This window comes from Artibeus jamaicensis, unplaced genomic scaffold (genome assembly GCF_021234435.1).
Source record: "Artibeus jamaicensis isolate MK-2021 breed Jamaican fruit bat unplaced genomic scaffold, CSHL_Jam_final contig_76, whole genome shotgun sequence".
Lineage (NCBI taxonomy): Eukaryota > Metazoa > Chordata > Mammalia > Chiroptera > Phyllostomidae > Artibeus > Artibeus jamaicensis.
Genome location: NW_026521954.1, coordinates 26,574,034 through 26,596,927, shown reverse-complemented (window position 1 = coordinate 26,596,927; position 22,894 = coordinate 26,574,034). Strand labels below are relative to the sequence as shown.

The window sequence follows — 22,894 nt, the reverse complement described above, 5'->3', positions numbered from 1 at the left end:
TCGGGTTCGTTTGGGGAGGAAGACAGAGGGTGAAGACTGGTCTTGGAGACCTTCGTTACAGCCAGGAGCCTCCAGTCAGTGTCCTTCACAGACTGTGTTGCCACTTTTAGTGTTAGGAGGCCATGTGGTTTATAGAGGGAAACCGGACAGTGACTGCTGACCACAGCCCCCGACTCAGTGTTCTGGTTGTAAGTTTGCTTGTCACCGAGAAGGACAGAGAACAGCTGCAGAACCTCCCACTGTGGGGGGGAGTCCATCTCAGTGTACGCAGAGGAAATGCCAAATCCTGTCCCACAAAGTCGAGATGTGAGTCTGATTTCTCAAGGCAGGAATGAACCCCTATTTTAACTATAAGCTACAGAGTAGGTCTGAGGTCTGCATATTGCCTCTAATTTTGGTTTGACAGCAGTTAAAGGGAAAATAAAGGAGAAGTCCACACCCTACAGAGGTAAAATTTTGTGGAGTCCCGGGTGGTCTATTCTGAAGTCATGGGGATTATTCGAGTCCTGGGTGGGAGGTGGGGACCACAGGCCCCCCTGAAAGCTGTCTGCCACACCACTGAGGGCTGAACACTGGATAAGAGGGATGGGTGAGACCCTACCCTGGCCTTGGGGATTTGGCCTGTGCGTGGGGCGGGGGGTAGCCTGCAGTGGACCAAGTGCTGTGATGGGGGTGGGAGTTGGTGAGAGAGAGCAGAGCAGATGGGTATGAGGCAGAGTCGAGGGTTAAACTTGCATGTTTAAGTTAGAGTCAAATGTAAAGTAATTTTGCCAAGAGCCAGTGGTCATGAGGTGTACTTGTTTAGTCTTCCCTAGAGTTTATCACAGAATCTGAACTGTGACTTCAGAGGTAAAGAAAAATTAAGTAGGTTGATAGTATAACCTGTATTGTAGCCAGCAGCAAGTAAGCCTGGTTTTTAAAAGAATTTTTGCCTTTCTATGGAAGTGCAGTAAACAGGAGATTGTACCTATTCAGGTATTCAGTTCATTAGTTTGTAAAAACTGAACACACTATGTGATTAGTGCCAGTGCCTCAGGAGCCCCATCCCCTCTGAGTCATTGTCCCTGGGGTGACAGCCCCTGTCCCGTGGAAGTAGAAGGCAGCGCCCCCTTTCCCGTGGGGTGTCCACGGGCTGCGCAGCACCACCACGGGCTGCGCCTGCCGCAGGGTTCATTCTCGCTGCTGCTTCCCAGTCCAGGGTGAGCACCCGGTGCGTCTGTGTCACTGGGGGTTGGCTTCCGGGTCGGTCCCCGTTTGGGGCTCCTAGGAGTGGGGCTGCCGAGCTGCGCTGTGTGCCCGTGTCCAGCGTCTGTCGGTGCCCTGCACAGCCTTCCGCCGCGGACCCCCATTGTAGACGCGAGTGCTGACCGCTGCCCTCTCTGGCCCCCAGGGTTACAGAACTGGCTACCCTTACCGATACCCGGCCCTGAGAGAGAAGTCCAAGAGACACGGCGACGTGGAGGCTCCTGCCACCGTCACAGGTCACCCCTTTGCTAGTGACGGGGATTCGGGCACTTGCTCTCCTCTCAGACACAGTTTTCAGAAGCAGCAACGAGAGAAGACCAGGTGGCTGAACTCTGGCCGGGGGGACGATGCCTCTGAGGAAGGGCAGAATGGAAGCAGCCCCAAGTCGAAGACTAAGGTGTGGACGAACATTACACACGATCACGTGAAACCTTTGCTGCAGTCTCTCTCGTCCGGTGTCTGCGTGCCAAGCTGTATTACCAACTGCTTGGTCTGTGCCTACCTTACTGTTCATAGTTAGATGATGTAGAGCAAGTTGGGTGGCTGGGGCTTCGGAGGCTTTGGGAACCTTCCCGTTAACCTTCCACAGCTGGAGCCCACACCCACTTAATGCGTCAGTTGTAATGCACACAGTGCTGTCTGCTTGAAACTGCTTAAGATACATCGTTCTGCTCCAGTAACTCCACCTTTGTTCATAGCAGAAGTACCAACTAATGCGTGTATTAACCCAACCCTAGGAGCTGCCGTTTAACTCATCTTGTCTCCGAGGAATCCTAACACTTGTGCACCGCAAGGCAGCTCAGTGGGGGCCTGCCTGCTCTGTGCCATCAGCACCGGGGCTGTCCGGATGTCACTACCTCTGCTCTGTAGCATCTCTAGTGCTTTCTTAAGCAGTTTCCCCTCAGGGCCCCTGACGGGCTCTCGCTGGCCAGTCCTCTCTTGTTAGCCTTCCCTGCTTCTGTCCCAAAGCCTCCGAACGCCCTGGGCAGCTGCCTCCTGCATGGATTGTGCATGTGAGTAGACGGCCATCGCGGAGAGTCTTCGGGCTCCTGCCGGGTGCGGCATGACCCAAGTGCAGCACAGGCACCGTGGCAGGTGGCTGCTGCTGGCGTGCCTCACGCCCATGACCCGCCGACCCCGAGCCACTCTCGGGGCCTGGCACTCAGCGGCCTCTGTGAAGACGGTCTGCAGGGCCCCTCCCCTAGCCTGTGGCAGCCCCCTGCTCCTGCAGTGGGGTCCTGTGGACACGGAGGCGGGACAGACCCCCTCTGCGTGACTAGCCCTGTAGTGCAGATGAGACAAGCTCAGCTGTCCCAACACAGTGGGTTCCCATCAGCACGTGGGGCCTCCTGTCCCACCTCTTACCCCACAGACATGTTGGGGAGGGAATCCTGTGCTCCCAGGTGGTCCTCGTGTCTTCCTGGTGCCCAGCTGGGGAGCGATCTCTGTGCCACCTGTGCGGGCAGGGGCTCCGGGTTCAGACCCATCCCTCCTCCTCCCTGCCTTTGCCCTTCTGCCCTCCCCCCTGCTCCCTCTCCCCCTCTCCCCCTTCTCCCCCCTCCCCCTCTTTTTCCTTGTGCACATTGTTTCGTTTTGACTGATCTCACCTGTGACAGGGAGCGGGGCCTAAGCAACTTTGTGCTGCTGGTATCAGTACACGGGGCTGCGTGCCGGGCCGAATTGTTCCCAAGTCTGTGTGTAGCCGCGGCTTTGAGCTGCATTTACTGTTCTCGTGAAAAGGGGTGGAGGTATTGGGGTGTTGTAGTCAGTGCTGACGTGGAGGGAGACCTTGGTCAGCCCCGAACTCCTGTCTGGTTCTGGAGGGACACTCCTTTGCACGCTCCCAGGTTGGTATGTTCACTTGCAGTAATCATTTCAAGTTTGCAAATGCGTCAAGCTCCCGAGGTTGCTGTTTTCATGTTTTGACTGAAAATTGCCTTTAATGAAAAGCTGGAGTTGTTTAATCTGAAGATGACGTCAGTGAGTACCTCTCGGCTCCACGCCCATCTCACTCCCTTCACAGTGGCTGAGCCCCGCTGCTCCCGCTGCTTTCTTTCCAGTCCCATGGTTTATGGCTCCTTGGTGCCTCTTGAAAACACTGAGAAGCATACCATTTGCTCTCTAAGGGGGCTTGTTTTAATGCTCAGTGCCTGCTCATGCCTCAGAATCCAGTGTGAGTGGAAAGGCCACGTTCAATTCGAGACACAAACTTGAAAGGTGTGGGGTGCTGGCGATGTGCACTGACACCTAAAACAGCCTTCTGGTGAGGATCACAGCGCTTCAAGTTCGTCTGGGATATTTTTGTAACACAGTACAAAGTTATATAAAATATTTCACATCACCACATCTCCCCCCGGGTGCATAAGCGTTCATTCAGCGAATTTCTTGCGCTGAAACAGCTACGCAGCAGTGCATTCTGATGTGCACTTTATTGTAATGCAGAACTTTGGTGATGCCCACTCTCGCCTCCCAGTGCCGACTCGTCCCTCCCTGTGGGTGGCACATCACAGCGCTTCCCACGACCCTGTCATCTCATGCTTCCAGCTGGCTTTGGTGTCAATGACGCTCAGAGCGGTGAACCAATGTGCTCTGAAGGGTCCCCCTGGCAAGCCCTCGGGAGTTGTGGGCACAGCCGTCTGTCGTCAGCCTGTGTCAGACCCTGGATTTCAGCTGGGCCTTCTCAATGGCCCAGGCCGCTCAGTCACAACTCTGGCCTCCACCACTCCTGGTGTCTGTCTGGACACGCCCAGCCCCGTCCGAGGGCTGCAGGGCACAGGGGTGTGGGCATTGGTTCACTCTCTGTTACGTTCAGTGCATGACCAGGTGTGAGAGGAGCTGGACAGGTTGGATGCTGTGGTGTCGCTTCCCACCATCCTGGCTCTGACATTCCACCTGTTCTTGATATTGCAGTGGACTAAAGAGGATGGACATAGAACTTCCACCTCTGCCGTCCCTAACCTGTTTGTTCCGTTGAACACAAACCCGAAAGAGGTCCAGGAGATGAGGAACAAGGTGCGTGCTCTGGTGTGGGAGGGCGGAGGCCGCAGCGGGTGGACGGGCTGCTCGCTGCTGCTGGGGCAGGGAGTGCGTGCTCTGGCCAAGGACCTCTGCCACCACAGTTGCAGCTGAGGTCACTGGTGCGCTGCTTCTGCTCTTGTGCTAGCAGTGTGCCGTGAGAGCCCAGGCAGCTGGGGGCCCTGGTTCTTCACCTGCCGCTCACACAGCAGGGCGGAGCCGGACGCTGCACAGCCTGCTCGTGCCTCTCTGGGTTCAGTGGAGAGCTGTGCACATGTAGTTTGTCAGAACACAGACCTGCCCTGTTCAGTGTCCCAGTACGATGGACACACAGGGAATGTCCCCTCAAGTGAGGGAGTGCTTCTTGCCCCAGGCATCCAGGGTGCCAAATGTAGAGATGGGCCCTCCCTGCCCTCTGACCTGCCCTCTGACCCACAGCTCCTGAGCCGGTGGGATCAGCGCCACATAGCAGGCGGGGTCACGTGGGACCAGTGTGGGCAGGGCACACAGGAGGTGCAGCTGGCATATGGCTGTGGGTGTGAGTCCCAGTCCTGGCGCAGCGTCTCTGTGCCGTTGATGCGCGTTTCTCCCTCTTGCCATCCTCAGATCCGAGAGCAGAACCTACAGGACATTAAGACGGCCGGCCCCCAGTCCCAGGTTTTGTCTGGTGTAATGATGGACAGGAGCCTCATCCAGGTGAGCGCTCAGAGATTCTTGTTACTCTTAAGGTGGGAGAGCGTGACTATGAGGTAAGTGTTCTGGGCAGCAGTCTTTGTTGGAAACCTCCGCGATAAGCAGTCGCAGCCGTGTTTCCCTGGGTGACAGGCCAAGCACGAGCATGCCTGGGGCACGTCCCCCCCCAGTCCGCCCCGTGCAGTGCATGCCTGCGCGGGCCGCACAGCCGCCCGGGGGCCGACTCGCGGCTGGAGTGCGGTGCCCGTGTAAAGTGCGAGGTGAGGGGTTCGGCAGACTTGCTCTTGTGCACGTTGCTGTCTGCAGCCCAGCGCTGCTTGGGGGGACGGTGGCCACAGAGGGTGCCTGTCAGTGTGGTCTGCAGTGACCCACATTGCTATAAAGAGACGGTGCCTCCGGGCCCATTGAGGGTAACCGTGTAAGCAGTTGCCCTGAAACCTTACACGTTACTGCAGGTGGTAGTCACTGCCTCTTCTGAGTGGCCAGCTGTGCTCCTGACTCCAGGGTGAAGTGTGTGCCCCCCCACACCACCCCACTCCTCGCACCTTCCCTGTGCGGGCTGTCTCTGCTGCATGCTCTTGGCGGCGCTATCCTGTGGGCTCGGTTGGTACTTCAGGCTGGGCCTGGGGCTCTGCTCACTCAGTTTACTGTTGCAGGACGCACCCCTGTCCGACTGCACGGAGACAATCGAAGGGCTCGAGCTCACAGAGCAGACCTTTAGTCCAGCTAAATGTCTCTCTTTTAGAAAGGTACTCACTGCCCTGCCCTCAGCTACCGGTCGGCACAGGCTGCTTCTACCTGCCCACCCCGCCCTGTCTGCCCCCACTGGCGTTGTGGTAGCGGCTGACACAGGTCTGACCTGCACACAGGTGTCCAGGTCATTTGTGAGACAGTACGGAAGGTTCTGTTCGGCCCCCTCCATTCTGCAGTCACCACATTCGCTGTGAAGTTACTTTTACAGTTTTCAGCGTTCTCCGTTGCTGTGGAAACATGGCAATTTTAGCGCTGGGGTCCTATTCTGAAGTTCCACGTGTGACTCTGGTCAGTGCTGGCACTGCCCCGTGGGACTTTCCCCTTCACCTGCTCAGCTGCGACCCTCATGTGACAAACGTGCAGTTGGAGGTGGTGTGACTGGAAGATGTCATTTCACAGAATCAGGGAATGAAGCAAGACAGTCTTTGTCAGCCCTTATTGATGAAGTGTGTTTATTTTGACCTTTAAAAAAAACCTAGGTAATTTTTTAATGTTGCAGGAGGGAAACTTATAAAAATTTGTGGTTTTTTTTCTACTTCAGTTAACTTCTTTTTTTTAAAATTTTTTAATTGATTATGCTGTTACAGTTGTTCTATACCCCCCTTCATTCCCCTCCACCCTACACCCCCATCCCCACCATTACCCCCCTTTAGTTTATGACCATGTGTCTCAAGTCCTTTAGATTCTATATTTCCCATGCTATTCTTGCCCCCCCATCTGTTTTCTATCTACCGTCTATGCTACTTATTTTCTGTACCTTCTCCCCCCTTCTCCTCCTCCCACTCCCCTGTTGCTAACCCTCCTTGAGATCTTCATTTCTATGTTTCCACTCCTGATCTAGCTGTCCTTTTAGTTTGCTTTTGTTTTAGGTGTGGTTGTTAATAACTGTGAGTTTGTTGTCCTTTCACTGTTCATGTTTCTTTAACTTCTTTTTCTTAGATAAATCCCTTTAACATTTCATATAATAAGGGCTTGGTGATGATGAACTCCTTGAATTTGATCTTATCTGAGAAGCACCTTATCTGTCCTTCCATTCTAAATGAAAGTTTTGCTGGATAGAGCAATCTTGGTCGTAGGTCTTTGGATTTCATGACTTGGAATACCTCTTTCCAGCCCCTTCTTGCCTGTTAAGGTCTCTTTTGAGAAATCCGCTGACAGTCTGATGGGAACTCCTTTGTAGGTGACTGTCCCCTTAGCTCCTGCTGCTTCTAGGATTCTCTCCTTCATTTTAATTTTGGCTAATGTAATGATGATGTGCCTTGGTGTGTTCCTTCTTGGGTCCAACTTCTTTGGGACTCTCTGAGCTTCCTGGATTTCCTGGAAGTCTATTTCCTTTGCCAGATTGGGGAAATTCTCCTTTATTATTTGTTCAAATAAGTTTTCCACTGGTGGCTGTGCCTTTCCCCCTTCTGGTACCCCTATAATTCGGATGTTGGAGTGTTTAAAGATGTCCTGGAGGTTCCTAAGACTCTCCTCATTTCTTTGAATTCTTGCTTCTTGACTCTTTTCTGTTTGGCCATTATTTGCTTTCTTCTGGTCCACTCCATTGATTTGAGTCCCAGTTTCCTTTTCATTGCTATTGGTGTCCTGTGCAATTCCATTCATTTCAATTAGTTTCACCTTCATATATTTGTCTAATTTGTGGCTATAATCAACCAGTTTTGTGAGGATCCTGATGACCAGTGTTTTAAACTGTGCGTCTGAGAGTTTTGCTATTTCTTCATCACTTAGATCTATGGGCTCTGGGGCTTTGAGATCTTCTTGCGACATTTTTGGTCTGTTCTGGACCTTTCAGTGTGAGAAGCGGTACCTTGGACTCCCAGGTCGCTGGGTTGTGACACTGTATGTGGGGGCGTGGTCAGAGCGGGGAAATGGCCGCCCCCTCTGCTGTTTTTCACAGCTGGGTGAGGAGCAGCGCCTTAGGTGGTTCCCCTGGGCCGGGCCACTAAGAGTCGCTGGGTTATGACCCTGTATGTGGAGGTGGGGTCAGAGCAGGGAAATGGCGGCGCCCTCCAACTGCCGCTTGCCGCGGGGACCCGCCAGGCTCCCGTCCAACCACCCACTCCCTCGCCTGTCCTCCCTCGCACAAATGCGCGACCACAGTCAACACGCAGCACCGCTCCCCCGCTGTCTCCCCCGCGGTCGCTCGCCTAGTGGCTCGCTCGGTCGCTCACTAGGTCCAACCTTGGGCCTGGATTCCGCGCGTCTGGATTCCGCGCCTGAGTCCGGCTGACCGAGACCTCCTGTGCAATCCCGCTTCACCAGCCGCTGGTTTCGCCCCTTACCGGTCAGGCTGAAGAATTTGTTGTTAACGGACTTCCGAAAAGTTCAATTTTCCATGTTCTGGCTGTGTTTTCTGTTGCTAATATTTAGTTGTCTCTAAACTTGGTTGTGTGAGAAGGCCCGGCACATCTACCTATCAAGACTTATAAAAATTTGAAACCCAAAATTACAGTTCTCCTTGTACACACATACCTGACGTGTTCATTAGGGGAAAATCCATCTGGCCTCATGTGCCCAGGTCGGAGATCTGCCTGCTGCAAGCTTTGAGGCTGCTGGTATGCAGGAGGTGGTGCCGAGGCAGGGGGCTGACCGCAGGCGCAGGGCCAGGGCCTCAGGTGTTCACCTGGGTGCAGAGGAGCTTCTGAGGGTCTGTGTCTGTCAGTTAACGCACCTCCCGGGAGGTACAAGTACCATCTCACCTGTGTTCCAGTTGCCAGAGAGGGTCTGGTTTGTTGCAGGCATTCCATATCCTGTCTGGGATCCTTGTTAAAAACATTATTTTGTGTGTTTATGTATTATTTTCACGGGTCTCATTTCCTCTTGTCCTTAAAATGTATTTTTTGCAACTGTTCTTGGAGAAGCTTCTTAGACCGTGGGAAAGAGATGGCCTCTTGCCTGTCCACTTGGTTTTCGTGTTTCCATACTGTGTGGTCTTGTTAGATTCTCGTTCTTTTATCTCAGACTGTGAAGGCGTGTGCAGTCCGTGAGCCCCGGGGGCTTACTGAGTGGCGCAGCCCTCCAGCTTTGCAGCAGAGAAGCCGGTTCAGGCAGGCTCTCTGGCATCGGACCTCACGTGGTTCTTTCTGTTTGTGACTTCAGGGCTGCCTCCTACACGGCAGACTGGCCCACTGTCTGGGAGGCTGCTCTGTACGCCAGTCCCTCCTCCCATCCCAGTGCTGGTTTTGCTCTGTTCAGTGGTGCATCACCGTTGCCTGTTCATGGAGTGCGGGTGCAGGCCCCTCTCTGGCTGGCCGTGGGGGTGGGATTCCCAGTGAGTCCTGTGTCCTTTGTAGGACCAAGCACCAGACTGGACCCTGGGGGGTCCGTGCTGAGCCCAGCAGAGATGTCCTGTGCAGAGACCCCCGCTCCAGCTTGTCTTCTGGAGGCTCCCATTTGCACCTTGGCCTTCTTCCCGTGACAGAGTGCATCTGACGGTGAGGGTGTGCTGTGACCCCAGTGCTGCTGATGGGGGTCCTTTCTGGGCCGTGTGTGGACCACCGAGCGCAGGTCACAGTGCTCCTTTTGAAAGGTGGCACTGCTTGCTGGCAAGGTGAGCTTGTCCTTGACCAGATGAAAGGACCATGTCTGTTCCTGCCCTGCAGACGTCCTCTCTCCAGTGAGCAAGCCTGCAGATATTTGCTTCCCAATGAAGAGCCTGAGAAATGGGCACGTGAGGCTAATGAGGTTGGGGTCTTTCTGGAAGGTCTTTCCTTTGCTTCTGTCTCTCCCTTGTCTTTTGACAGAAGGGGCAGCGAGTCCCCAGCCACACCCTGCTCACCAGTGCCCAAGACCCAGGAAGCCCAGCCAAGGCCTCTCTTGACTCAGCGCTGTGCGTGCTGGAGCATGGTCACTCTGGCCGCCTTCTGGATTTGAGTCTCTGGAGAGCAGGGCGTGAAGGTGTGCGGTTTGCGCTGACAGCTGCTCAGCACAGTGAGGAGTTCTGTGGGGCCTGCACAGCCCCCAGGGCCCGTCTCGATGCACCCCTCTGCACGCAGGGCTACACCCCCGCCCCCTGTGTGCTGCCTGAAACGTGAGGGGCCTGGGGCTGCCTTGAGGACTCACGGGGAACTTGGTGTTCGGCGCCTAGTATATGCCTGGTCCAGGAGCAAGAATGTAAATTCAAGTCTGTGTAGGTTTGCAGATGAAAACCTGGGGCTCAGGTCAGATCGCCATCCCAGGTTTGCGCTGTATAAGAGGGGCTCTCACTCCACTCAGGCTGCCTCAGCCCCGGGCAGAGGAGCAGCTGGGCATCTGCTCTGCTCAGGGCCCGTAGTAGGGGCTGGACCTTAGGGCTACAGCCAGAGCCTCCACAGTCACACCCGACGTCACAGCTGGGTGGCTTCCACAGGGCATGTTTCTCTCTGCATCCTTGAGCATTGCTCTTTTTTCCAGTGCCAGGTTGGCCCTCACTGGGGAGGAAGCCCCTGCCAGCAGTGGCCAGAAGCAGCCATATGGTGCTGGAGGGCCAGGTGTCCTGGCCTAGGAAGGGCCTTGGGGCTTCATTGTCCAAGGGGCATCCCTGTGGTGGTCAACTCTCGATGGTTCTCCTTTACTCACTTTGAATGTCTGACTTAAATGGACGTGTGCCTTCTTCTCAGGTCTCCTATCACCTTCCTGTTTCATGGGCAGGGACACCAGGGTGCATGAGCTGCTAGCCAGACTCCTCTTGGGGATGGTAAGACAGGCCTGTGGACAGGAGGGGGCTTGTCTCAGGCCCCAGGGCTACGGAGTGGCAGAGGAGGGTTCAAGTCCCTGTCTTGGGAGGCTGGGCTGCCTCTGAATGAAAAGCTGGTTGATTTGGGTCAGGCCTGGTCTAAAAGAAGCCTGCCCACCCAGGCGATCTTGAATCTTGAGTCTCTCTGAGCACAGGTTGCTGATTTCAGCAGGCCCTTTTCTTCTGTTCCCTGGGAGTGCTCCAGACACTCAGTCCCCAGCTCATGGGACCGGGGCCACGAAGCCCAGGCTCCCCTGGCCCCCGGTTCAGCTCTGCGTGCCTGGCTGGGATGCTGTGTGCCCCAGAGGTTCGCCCCTCGCTGAGCAGAATGCTGATAGAGCGGGCCTGGGACCAAAGTGGTTTTGGATTCCCTTGTCTTCACTTGCTGGAAGCTCTCATTAAGTAATGGGCACGTGCGTGAGTCCCCGTTAACTCTCAAAGGTGAGAGTCGGGTGAGCCCCTGAGCACCTGGGGGCTGAGCAGGCTGAGCTGTGGGGCACAAAGCCATGCTGGGGCAAGGGAGTGCCCGATGGGCTTCACAGCCCCGAGGGCTGCCCACCTGGCGCCCTCCCCCTCTCTCCCCAGGGCCTGTCCAACACCCTGTGTCCAGCCAGCCTGCTGGGCTGCCTCCTAGGAGACCGGACATGGTCTGGGAGCCGCCTGGGCACCGCACAGTGCTTTGTGTTTTCATTTCTTCCACACATTCTCGGTTTCCCAAATCCCTCAGACTCAGGCACAGTGTTTATGTCAGAAGAGCAGAGCTTATCTGTGCTCTCAGAATGGGAGCAGACCCAGCAGCAGCCTCCCTGAGTGCAGTGGTCTGTGGCTCCCTGATGTGGCGGGGGGGGGGGGTCCGTGAAGCCCACTCACCCCGTCAGCGGGTGAGGGGCTCCCTGCTGCATCTGCACCTTGCTGCCATTGCTTACGGAACCTGAGGACCTTCCCAGGACTCTTCCCCTGTTACATGTACTTCATTGCGTCAGAATCATTTCTCCATCTGCTCCCACTGAAGGCTGTGGCTCAGCCTGCGCCCCAGAGATGTGTGTACCCCAGAGAGCTGCCTGCCCCACCTGCCTGCAGCCCAGCCTGGGAGGGGGTCATCCCCGTGGCAGGGCTCCCTCAGACCTGGCCGCCCTCTCTGTCCTCAGGGGGAGCTGGTGACGGCCTCCAAGGCCATCATTGAAAAGGAGTACCAGCCCCACGTCATCGTGAGCACCACGGGCCCCAACCCCTTCACCACGCTCACCGACCAGGAGCTGGAGGAGTACCGCAGGGAGGTGGAGCGCAAGCACAAGGGCCCCTCAGGTGAGCACTCGAGCGGGGGGCTGGCACCACGGCAGGTTCAGTGTGGCCGGCTGTGCAGGGAGTGCCTCCATGCCCCAGGCACCTGGTTCAGGACAGAGGGTTCCCGTGCTCCCTCCCTCCCTCCTCCGCAGGTGGGCCCCGAGAGAACAGGTCAGACCCACCTGCGAGTGCTGTACTCGGGAACCCACAGTGCGCGTGGGAGAGGTGACGGCTGAGCACTCCAGTGCCCACTGCTGGGCTCCAGTGTGCTGTCCCACGCCGGGCAGAGGGCCAGGCCCAGAGGTGCCCTGGTCATCAGGTTCCCATGAGGACACGGGTGAGGCAGGGAGGAGAAGGGGGCATGTGGGGCCCACTGCCCCCGGAGAGTCCTGTGTGTGCTGGTGTGCTGGTTCTTCAGCAGGACTGTCGTCCATGCTGAGTGATGGGGACGTTTCTCTGGGACGGTCTGTGGCAAAGCCGGCCTCCCCAGCACTTGTAAGAGATGGTCGGCCTCGGACACGTGTGGTTTCTTCTCCGAGAGCCTGACAGAGAAGGGGCCTCCTCTGCTTCAGGGGTGTCAGTTAACACTCGTTAGTCACCTTTGAGCAGTCACCAGGCACCGTGCCCAGCGCTACACACGTGTGCCTCCCAGCCAGTGCTCACAGTGACACTGAGGGGCAGGCGGGCGGGTCCCAGGAACCCAGACTGCGTGCAGCAGAGCCCGGACTGGCCCGCGGCCCAGGTCTGCGCCAGTGCTCGGCCGTCTCGCGGTGGCGCAGCTTCGGGCTCCTCTTCATCCCGGTTGGCGCTCACCGCCGGGGAGGCGGCACGTCCTCGTCTCCATACTCCCTGCTACCGCCCAGCCGGCATGGTGGCCGCTTGCCGGCCAGCCTTCCTTTCTCTTGGGAACTTGCTGGCCTAGGAGGTCATGTTTTTGTAAAATGGGGTGGGACTGTTTCACAGCAAGTGGGAGCAAATGGCTCTTAGAGCCAGACCTCACGGAGCAGGTTGTTTCAAACTTCAGCTTTTTAAAAAGTAGATTCAGATATTTCGAGAAGGATGAGAGAAGCAAGCCTCCCCCAGGCTCTGCAGTGAAGGCTTAAGAGGGTCTGGGTCCCTTTCCTTGAGCGCCCTGGGTTGATACCAGGAAGACCCTGGGGCACAGACGTCTGCCCACTAGGAGGTGCCTGCTGCAGTCTGCAGGGCCGGCCGCAGGCTCGGCCTTGGTCTTTGTGCGGAAGCCTCAGGTGTGCAGTCGGCCCCCACTTCCTGCTCCTCTCGCCCCCAGGAACCAGTTTCCCTGGAGTGAGGTCCCACAGTGGGTGGTCCTGGCAGTGCACTCTGGGTCAGTGGGTGACTCTCCTGGGAGCTCTCTGCTGCTCCTCTGTCTCTGACTTGCCCCGGTTCACCTCCTTTTGTGTCTTGCATTAGACTAGCTGTTGCTGCCCTTGGAATTTGAGTAGTGCAGAATGCTACTGCTGAATTGATTTTAGCGTGTGTTACACTGTCACTGCCTGTCACTTCCCCTTACACGTGCATTGCAGGTAGGACTCACTGCACATCAACACAGCCCACACTGATTCCGGTCAGCCACCCTGAGTGGCGCAGAGGGCCCTGCAGAGAGCTGCCGGGGGCCCCACTGTGGCGCCTGCCGCAGGCTGAGGGCCTGGGAGCGTGTGGCTGAGGCCTGTCACATGCACGTGCGTCCGCTCTCTGGGCCCTTCCCGTGTTCTGGGAACTGGGACTTCTTCCTTTTTCATCTGAGTCAAACCACATGACACACAAGACTTTCTTTCCTCTTGATCAGGAGGGATGTTACAGACAGCAAGTGAGCAGGGGGAACAGCCGTGACCGTGCTCCGTGAGCCCTGCCAGGATCCCCTGCGTGTCCTGGTGCTGTCCCTGGGCATGGGGGCAGGGGTGCCACAGGTCAAGGTCAGCACTGGCTATCTGATGAGCGAGGCTTCGGCCTCAGGGAGCAGGTGTGAATGTAAAGGCCTTGGTCGACAGGTGCCTGGCTTCAGGGAGGCACCTGTAGGCTTCGCTGGTGGGCATCTCTCTGAGGTTGGGGCCCTGCCGGTTACCAAAGCTTGTTCAGAACATGGGAGCCAGTGGTCCTCAGTGGTGACTGTGCACCTGCACGAGAGAGAAGGGGGCTAAGGAGCGAGGGGACACGGGGACTAAAGCGAGGGCATGTGTTTCTCTGTGAGGGGGCAGACGCAGAACCTGCTGGGTCCTGGATCGCGGTTCCGGTTCCCCTGGTCCCCACCAGCATATCGCACTTCAGAGAAGGGACATAGCGTTACAGTCGCCAAGCTTCCACTTTTGGTGGAAAATGCTCTGCGTGAAAAAACCGAAGTAATGCAGACTACGGTAACGCTCCTGTAGTCTCCCTAGAGGTGGTGCGGAGCGGGGGCCCGGGCTGCCGCCCAGCAGAGGAGAGGGCTGCTTGCTGGAGGGCAGGCAAGGCAGGTTGGAGGGCGGCAGAGCCGGCAGGTCACCGACAGCTGGGCAGACTGGTGCGAGTCAGAATAGAAGTTAATGTTGAGTCCAGAGTCGGTGAAATCTTTCTGAAATCTAGATCCACACCCCATTGATACTGGACTTCTTCACCCTCTTTTGGGGAGGAAGGTGAAGGGTGCAGACAGCCGTGGGTGTGAGCCCTTCCTGGTCTCTTGGATGCGCCCTCGGAGACCCGTCCTCCCTGAGGTGGTAGAGGGCCACCTGCTCCTGAGGGGATGCAGGCTCCTGGCAGCATCTTAACTCGCCCTTTTCACCTTCTGTCCCCGGCAGAGAGTGTGGACGAGACCACAGAGCAGAGAGGTGGCAGTCCTCCAGAGTGCCCTGCCGCCTCCAGCACCCCTGTCAAGCTGGACGAAGGTGAGCTCTGGGCTGGGGGTGGGCGAGGCTGCCCCAGTGAGGGGGAGGGTGCAGGGCCCTGTGGGGAGGGTCGGGGGTGGGTGGGCTGTGTGTTCCATTCAGTGAAGGGGGGCAGCTGACGCTAGTGAGGACGTGTGCCTTTGTGTGGGCACCGGCCGGCATGAGGCTCCAGGCCTCTGCCTGTGCCGCCCCTGCTTTGCCTGTGTCCTAGGTGACTTGAGGCAAAGCGGAGCGTCCGTAAGATGTCCCTAGGTGGGGACAGAGGTCTGTTCTGCCCACTTTGCACATTTCCGAGCCTTTGCTGGGCTTGGACCACGCTTCTAGAAGTGTCCTTCGAGCTGTCTGGGCACAAGACGTCATTGGACCTGCCGTGTCATCCGTCCATGGGGAGTGCTGGCCTTTGTCAGCCTCTCAGACTGCCCACTGCATGACTGTGGCGTGTGGCCTCCGTGTCTGTCCCTCGGTCTTGTACGTCATGCTCCCCGTGTCTGTGGGAGCCTGTGGCTCACCTTCCACCCCGTCTGTGTCCACAAGAATGGCTCGGCCATTCTCCTCCGGTGGCTGTGACCGAGTGCATAGATTCTCTCCCTGTGCTTTTCTCTTCTTGTGGCTGCGTTGCAAGCAGGAGGATGTGCTAAAGAGTACCTGTTACCATAGTAAGTACCGCCGGCCGGCGGGCGCCCTGTGCTTTGCCTCACTCTGCTGCTTTGTTGCTTACTACCTTTTGTTTTCTGTTTATTCAAAATAAAAACATTGTCCCACCCCGCTTTCCCCACCTTGGTACCCAGTCCTTCCATTCTGGGCAGTGGCCTTCCTGGAAGGGGCTTGGTCACCTGAGAGCTATATGGTGGGCAGCCCACCCTCAGGGCTCCCGTGGGCCATGGCGGCAGTGGGCTGAGCGCTCTGGGTCTCAGAAGTCCCACAGCAGCCTGTCGACCTGTCTGGTCTTGAGACCTGGGATTGCTGGGGGCGAAGACATGAGTCCAGATGAAGTTCAGACAGAGTGGGATTTTGCCATCTGCCGCATGGAAGTCTCATGTGTTTGGATCTTTGAGCTCAGGACAGAAGAGTGACATTTGGTGCTCTTTTTTAATGTGACCTTTGGTCCAACGATAAAGGTTTCTGTGAGCATCAAGAGGCCACCTCTGCACGCTTTGCAGAGTGACCCTAACTTCCTGCCATCCCAGGTCCGCAAGGGCAGGCTGTCCGTTATCCTGGGGCCGTGCCAGCCACCGGCGCCCGGTGTTCGCAGCCAAGCCTTCAGTGGCTGCTTGTCACCCACACCAGCTCTCCTCCCGTCACCTCCCGAGGTTTGGCCTGATTGGTGAAGGTCTGAATGGTCTGGTGCTCATAACCTGTTAGTCACTTGGGACTTTGCAGGCTCTTCTTAAAAAGTCTGTAAAACCAGCTCCCCCCCAACGCAGCCTGGCGATGGTGATCTTCACTTCACACCAGCCCTCCGCTGTTTTCTGAAGACAAGTTACACAGTGTTCCTTAGGTGTCCCCTGCAGACCATTCAGTGGCTTGATTTTTGCTCCTCTCGCCGATCCCTTCCTTTAATTAACCCACCCGCCCAGCGTGGCTTTGTTGATTTGATGCTGATTCGCACATGGTCTGGGAGTGACCTGGGGTTTCCACGGGCTGCCATCGCTTTCCATGGTTTTCTCCGTAGGGGAGGCCAGGTGTGGTGGCCCCAAGTTGAGGCTTACTTTAGGGTCACTCATGTGTGCTCCTAGGGTTCTAGAGCAACCTCGCTTCAAGGGCTGAGTGCAGCAGCTGCTGCACCGGTGCCGCCCCAGCTCGCCTCCACCGCGCTGCCCGGGACGGAGGCCGCTGGTGTCGGCAGGCTTCCCCGAGAAGGGGCTGAGCCCTCCCCAAGGCTGAGTCTGCGTGTGGCGCAAGGGGCTCCCTCCAGCCTCAGAGTACAGCAGCCTGACTCCGAGTCACTTCCTCTTGTCTTGGTAGAAGGCTCTGGAGTCAGGCCGGGGGCCGCTTCTGTGCTGGGTCATGCCCACCTCAGGCTCCCCTTTGAGGGCTGGGCAGCTGTCCTAACCCTGTCTCTCCTGCCCACCAGACCTGCCTCGGGACCCTGCTGTAGGAGACGACGGCGATGTCGCCACCTCTAAGCCGACTCTCCCTGACCTGTCCCCCGATGAGCCTTCAGAAGTGCTTGGCTTCCCCACACTGGACGAGGAGGAGGAAGAGGGGCTTGGCGAAGCCCAAGGCCCTCGCAGCCCCGCCAGGTCCTCCACCGTGGCCAGCCCCGAGCCAGCCCCAGCCCCAGCCCCAGCCCCGGGGGCTGAGGAGGCCTCCTCCCCCACCACTGAGGAGGGTGCTGCCGCAGACCCAGGCAGTGATGGGTCTCCAGGCAAGTCCCCCTCCAAAAAGAAGAAGAAGTTCCGCACCCCCTCCTTCCTGAAGAAGAGCAAGAAGAGGAGCGACTGCTGAAGGCCCGTCCTGTCCAAACCCGCTGTGTCTTGTATTGTCTTCCTGGGTAATGGAATGCTGAACCCATCCCCTGTGTAGCTAGAGACCACCCCCCCCCCCAGTCCCTCGCAGACCGGTGCTAACCTCCTGTGCTCCAAGAGGCCTCCCCTGGGCCGGGGCTAGAGCCTCGGGTCTAGGGAGGCTTGGTCCCTGTGTCCACCTCTGCGCCCGTCTGTCTGCTCCTCAAGTCGTGCCCCTGCAGCTCGGCCTTGACCTCTTGCTCTCCTTCTGTTGTGAAGTGAGCACGCTCCGTCCCTGCTAGGCTCCCCTTCACTCCAAGGTCTCAGGTGACTGGCTCAGACTTTCCTGCTGGTGTTACCTGCTTGGTGACCTCACTTTGCTCACGTACACACAGCCTTGGTGAGAACTCCCCTGTGCTTGCCAGTGGCCCAGGGCAGTGGCGGTCTCAGAGAGGCCGGCGGGCTCAGCTGGACACCCAGCAGCAGACGGGCCTGTGTGCGCCCAGCGCAGCCTGTGCGCGGCCTGACCGCCCCCCCGGCCAGAATCAGATTCAGGGCCCTGTCTTACTGGGGTCTCTTGATTCCTGTCGCAGGGAGGGTATATCAGTCGGGGAAGAGTCCTTTCTAAAATTTTCTTTCAGCATGTGCAGTTCATCTCACATTGCTAGCTGTGAACACAAATGGTGACTTTCTGTGTTACTTTCTCTTTACCTGTCAGGGAGGTTTGGGGACAGAGGGGGTCTGCTCTTAACCTTGTCCTGAGACAGACCTGGTTTTGACCAAGGGCAGCTCAAGGCAGAGGTTGGCCCTGGTGGCCCTGCAGCCACTGAGCCCCCATCACTCATGGAGCCCTAACTGGCTCTTCTTCCGTGAACTTTCACTTCAACTCCAACCCCTGGAAAAGGGCGTAAAGCTCCTTCCTGGGAGCCAGCAGGGGTCTGCCTGGACTCCTTGAGGGGGCCCCTCCCGGGAGCTGCCTGGTGCCAGCCTGCCTGCCCCCTCTTGTCCCAGAGCCCTTGGGGAAGCACCAGATGTGGGCTCAGTGCCACAGATTCGACACCCCAGCAGGACCGAAGCCGGCCGCACAGCACTGCCCGCTGCTCTGAGCTTCCTGGCCAGCACCCGCTTCCCCACGTACCGACTGTCGCCCAGGTGCGGCCCCGCTCCCTGCACCGCCCTGTCCTTGAGTCGGCCACAGGCTCTTCCTCGGGCCCTCCCTTCATCCCACACGTGCCCGGCGTCCATTTCCCTTTGTAGTTTATTTTGACTTTGTATCACAACATGGGGTTTAGTCGCACACAGACACAGGCCGTGTCCTTTCTTCGTTGGGCCGCATCTCACTCACAAATAAAGTTCTTTAACCTGTACCCTGTCTCACTTAGGAAGCAGTCGTGCATTTTAATCCCTTCTCTTTGATTTCCTAATAGGACCTGCAGGTTTGTCTCAGATTCCAAAAAACCCCAAAGTGTTTTACTTCTTGGTGAAACACCGTGGGTCCCTTTGCACTGACTGGGGAGGACCTTCTAACCCAGAGCTGCCATGCCCCAGGACCACTCGCTCCTCCCTGGGAGATGGTGGTGCAGGTCAGGGGCTGCTGGGCAGGGCCCCCAGAGCCAAAGTCATGCAGTCCCGTGTCCCCTACTATCAGAGCAGACCTTGGAGTCAGTCTGGCAGGGGCCAAGCAGGCAGGTGGGGTTGGGGACAGCCCAGCAGGAGGGACCCCCCCCCATCTGCTGCGGTGCAGGGCACACCTGGGTGTCACCTTGCCGGGGCTGACCTGTCTGGGAAGGAACTGCACTGACTTCCCACCTTCACCATGTGCAGAGGGAGCGGCCCTGCAGTCAGTGGAGCTGACGGGCGTGCAGATCCCGCTGCTGCCCAGGGTGTGGTGGGTGTTGAGGGACGCTGTGTACTGGAGGAAGGCGCTTGTTATAAAATAGCTGCTTTATTGTCATTCGGACGCCTGGCTGATTGCCTGTTCCAAAGTGTAAAAAACAAACCAGAGTCCCCGACTATGTGTGTAACAGGCAGGGTTGCCCGGGTCTGGAGTGTTGGAGGGGCCCCTGCGACGTCCTAGGCTGGGCCCCAGGGCGAAGAAAGGGGTGGTCTTGGCCCAGACTCCGACTTCCTGCCTCAGCTGCCCGGCCTGGGTGGGGCTGGCTCTGCTACTCGGCCTTGAGTGCGCACGCCAGAGGCGGCAGGGTCCGCAGGAGGAGGAAGGGGAGCAGGAAGAGCCCTGAGCACACGGTAAAGCAGGCCGGGGCACCCATCAGCCAGTACACTGTAGAGAGACAGCCAGGCCGTGACGTGAGCCCACCCTGACCCCACCTGCCGCCACTACCACCCCCCCAGGCTGGGGTGGCAGCACAGAGCTGGACCCAAGATGGTAGCTGTGGGAGGTCCCCACCAGGGGCAGTGGCCTGGCTCCCCAGGCCCACAGCCCTCACCTGAGGCAGCCGCCATGGGCCCCACCGCCCTGGCCAGAGCGCCCAGGCTCCGCAGTGTGCCCATGACCGTGCCCTTCTGCCCAGGCGAGCCTGTGGGGGAGAGGGAGGGGCTGTCAGATGCCGGGCGGCCTCTTCCCATGTGGGATGGCCTTGGTCAGGAAGGGCTTCTCACCATAGCCGGCGACCACGGAAGACAGGCAGGGCACCACGACAGCGGCAGCTGGGGGTGGAGGGCATCAGTGAGGCACCCACTGGCCCGGAGGAGTGACTAAGGGCTCACAACCAGAGGACTCACAGCTGTTGGTGGCCACCACCCCTCGCCCTCCGCCCACCACCCCCGCACCACCACCTCTGCCCTCCAACCGCCTCACCGAAGGAGTAGAGCAGCAGCCCCAGGCCCAGCACAGGCAGTGTGTGCCCCCAGCCGATGAGGAGGAAGGCAGGGACCAGCAGCAGGATGGCCTGCAGGGGGGCACAGCAGACCTCAGGACCCACTCCGGCCACTCCACAGGGCTCAGGAAACCACCTGCCCCCATTTCCGGGGGAGCACCCCATACCCGCTTCACAGCTGCAATTTCTCTGCCGGGGCTGATCCGCCGGGCGTAGGCGCCCTGGATGGTGGCCATGGTGAGTCCGATGAAGAAAAACATCTTTCCCTGCTGCAGGCTGGGAGCGGGGGGGAGGCTTAGCGCCCCAGCCTGCTGGCCAGCTGCCCAGCCTTGCTTGGCTGAGAGAGGGAACCAGGCTGACAGCCACTACCTGGCCCGGGTTCCTGGGCTGAACCTGAGGAGGGTTGGGAGATGGCACAGTGTCCCCTAGTGGGGTCCTACAAGGGTTCTAACACCCACCTGCTGAACTGGAAGCGCTGGTGTGCAAGGAAGCTTAGTGTGTACTCCAGGCCCGAGAACAGGAAGAGGTACAGGAAGTAGACCAGGCCCAGGCGGCGCAGGTGGCTGAGGCCTGTGGGGCAGAGGAGCAGGAGTGTGAGGGCCCAGCGGACAGCAGCCAGGGGACTTCCACCTTTGTGCAGGCTGCTCCTTACTGTCTCCAGTGGGCGGGTCCTGGCCACGGGCCACGGCAGAGAAGCGGAACAAGGCCAGGGGGCTGAGCAGGTCCGCAGCAGCTTGGAGCCCCAGGGTGATGGAGGGCGCCTGCCAGAGGGCATAACTGAAGAGGCTCGCTAGTGGCCTGGGGGTGTCCCTATGTCCAGCAGCCCAGGGAGGGCATGACCCAAACCAGCTCAGCCCTAGCAGCTTGGCCTTCAGTCACCTGCCAGGCCTCAGAGACAAGGGGCCTGGGGAGCACAGGGACCCCGGGAGGCACTGTGTCGCCAGGAGCTTCTGGATTCCAAGAGAGGATAGCCCGGCCTCCCCTAGCTCCCAAAACTGTCACCTGTGACGGGCTCCCTGCAGGCCCACAGAACCAAGCCCCCAGCCCCAGGACCTGTTAGTTGTTTCTAGGTCCCACTGTACCCGCTTCTCCAGGGGCAGTGTCTCCGGCAGGAAGCAGAAGAGAAACAGCAGGTCAGAGACGGTGAAGAGCAGGGCGAGCCAGGGCGCGGTCTCCACAGGCAGGGAGGCGCCCAGCATGGGGCCCAGCGTGAAGCCCAGCGAGAAGGCCACCCCGAGGACTGCCTGAGGAGAGAAGGCTGCCTGAGCCCGGAGGGAGACTCAGGCCCTGGCATCCCTGCACCCTCGTCCCCTGGCGTGAGCACTCACCATGCCTCGGCTTCGGGCGGGCGGAGAGCCCAGGTCGGCCACAATGGCTGTGGAGAGGCTGACGTTCCCCTTGCTGATGCCACCAATCACCCTGGAGGCCAGGAAGGCTGCGAAGCTCCCCGAGGCTGCCCACACAGCATAAGAGGAGGCCAGACCTGCCTGCCTCGGGGCCAGAGCAGAGGGACAGGCAGGTCACCCAGAGCCAGGAGGGGCCCAGAGGGGGCCAGCAAGCCCAGCAGCACCCCTGGGGCCCTGCCAGGTTCCAGAGCATCCAAGAGCCACTCATGTTCCCGATGTCCCGTGGCAGCAGTAGTAGCCTGGCTTAGACACAGGAGCTACGGGCCCCTCAAGGACCCACCCCCGCCCCGTACCAGGGACAACAGCATCACTGGGCGCCTCCCCAGGCAGTCCGAAATGGCCCCCGTGAGTGGTGCTGAGAGGAACTGCAGGGCTGAGAAGATGGAGCCAATCAGACCTGGAGGAAACAAGTCACAGTCAATACAACACAGTCTCAGTCCCCAAGGATCTGGTCACACTCGTCCTGCACCCCCAGGCCATGGACCTGAAGCCAAAGTGGCCCTGACAGAGTGGACAGTCGGAGAGGGAGCAGATAGTGCCTGAGGATCAGAAGGTGTGGACAAGGACTGACGGGAACCCAGGGAGTGGAGAGAGAAGGCTCTAGGAAGGTGGCAGCCGAGGAGCTCCAGTGCCGTACCTCCGAACAGGACGCTGTTGTACCTCTTCTCTGCTGGCATCCCGATGGCTGCGGCAAACCAGTCCACTCCTCGCTGCCATGAGCCATAGAGGGGGTCCTGGGGGACAAAGGAGGATGACTGGCTTGGGGAGTCCCCGAGGGGCTGGGGGCAGTGGGCAGCCACTGTGGGGGTCGGGCCTCAGAACAGGGCAGGGAGCTCACGTGGGCCCGGCTGTGGCTCTCCAGCAGCCCGGGCAGCAGGGGCAGCAGCAGAGTGAAGGCCAGGAGGTCCAGCAGGAGGCCAAGGAAGACCACTGTGATCACGCGAGTCTCGGACCCAGGCTGCTGGCGGATTGGTGGGCGCGGAGTACAGCTTCCACCGGCTCCCCAGCCCATGGTGTTGGGGGCACTCCAATCCGGCCTGGCTGGGGGTGTGGCGGGTCTGCAGGAGGGCACCTCTGGGTACCCCAGCCCCAGACACCTGCTCTACCACGGGGGAAACGGAGTCCGCCTGCTCCCGTCACGCCCCGGACCCACCAAAAGCCAGGGAGCACGGACTGAGGAAAGCCTGCCCCAACCCGTCCCCCCCGACCCTGGACAGCAGGAGAGAAGGGTTACGCAAGGAAACCGCAGCCACAAAGGCCAACCGTCCCAGGACAAGGGTGGGGGCACCCCGACCACAGGCGCCACCCCGCCCCGCGCAGCCGCCCACATCCTCCCGTGGAGCGGGCAGGGAAACTGAGGCCCGGTGGAAGGCAGGACATTGCGGCCCCGACAGACGTGAGGTGGTCCCGCCCCGCAGAACACGACCCCCGCCTCCCCTACCCCCACCCTGGGTTCAGCTCCTGGGACTCAGGGGACCCCGCCCATACCTGCTGCGGCCCCGCGCTCGGTACAGTCTGACTGAGGGACTTGGAGATGGACAGAGGGATGCGGAAAGGCAAGCCAGACACGCTGCCGGGGCGGGGCGGCCGCTCAGGCCACACCCACTTCCCCGCCCCG

At 58.8% G+C, this 22,894-nt stretch overlaps 2 protein-coding genes across 16 annotated transcripts in view; one reads left to right on the top strand and one right to left on the bottom strand.

Annotated features, from left to right (window-relative positions):
• ADD1 (adducin 1) overlaps positions 1-18,400 on the top strand; it is an 80,534-nt gene extending 62,134 nt beyond the window's left edge. For 4 of the 8 annotated variants that reach the window (XM_053672392.1, XM_053672391.1, XM_053672395.1 and 1 more), the window contains 7 exons: positions 1,391-1,735; positions 4,156-4,257; positions 4,867-4,956; positions 5,610-5,702; positions 11,572-11,728; positions 14,500-14,586; positions 16,661-18,400. In XM_053672392.1, coding sequence (XP_053528367.1) covers positions 1,391-1,735; positions 4,156-4,257; positions 4,867-4,956; positions 5,610-5,702; positions 11,572-11,728; positions 14,500-14,586; positions 16,661-17,034 — 1,248 coding nt within the window. In that variant the 3' untranslated portion in view covers positions 17,035-18,400. Of the gene's footprint in view, positions 1-1,390; positions 1,736-4,155; positions 4,258-4,866; positions 4,957-5,609; positions 5,703-11,571; positions 11,729-14,499; positions 14,587-15,211; positions 15,243-16,660 lie in introns of all 8 variants that reach the window. The other 4 variants (XM_053672394.1, XM_053672387.1, XM_053672389.1 and 1 more) reach the window with 4 other exon arrangements.
• A 558-nt stretch (positions 18,401-18,958) lies between these two features.
• On the bottom strand, positions 18,959-22,862 carry MFSD10 (major facilitator superfamily domain containing 10). Of its 8 annotated transcripts, none has more exons than XM_037126900.2 (13): positions 22,765-22,861; positions 22,115-22,317; positions 21,914-22,010; positions 21,570-21,673; positions 21,199-21,357; positions 20,953-21,114; positions 20,523-20,631; positions 20,329-20,440; positions 20,038-20,146; positions 19,852-19,942; positions 19,653-19,731; positions 19,481-19,570; positions 18,959-19,314 (listed from the first exon to the last, which is right to left on the bottom strand). In XM_037126900.2, exons 2-13 carry the CDS (start codon positions 22,286-22,288, stop codon positions 19,167-19,169), a joined length of 1,434 nt encoding a protein of 477 aa, XP_036982795.2. In that variant the 5' UTR covers positions 22,289-22,317; positions 22,765-22,861; the 3' UTR covers positions 18,959-19,166. The 8 variants fall into 8 exon arrangements, with proteins under 8 accessions (XP_036982795.2, XP_036982799.2, XP_036982802.2 ...); XM_037126904.2 differs by having other exon boundaries at positions 19,653-19,700; positions 22,765-22,860; XM_037126907.2 differs by having other exon boundaries at positions 22,115-22,350; positions 22,765-22,857.
• Between the last annotated feature and the right edge of the window lie 32 nt (positions 22,863-22,894).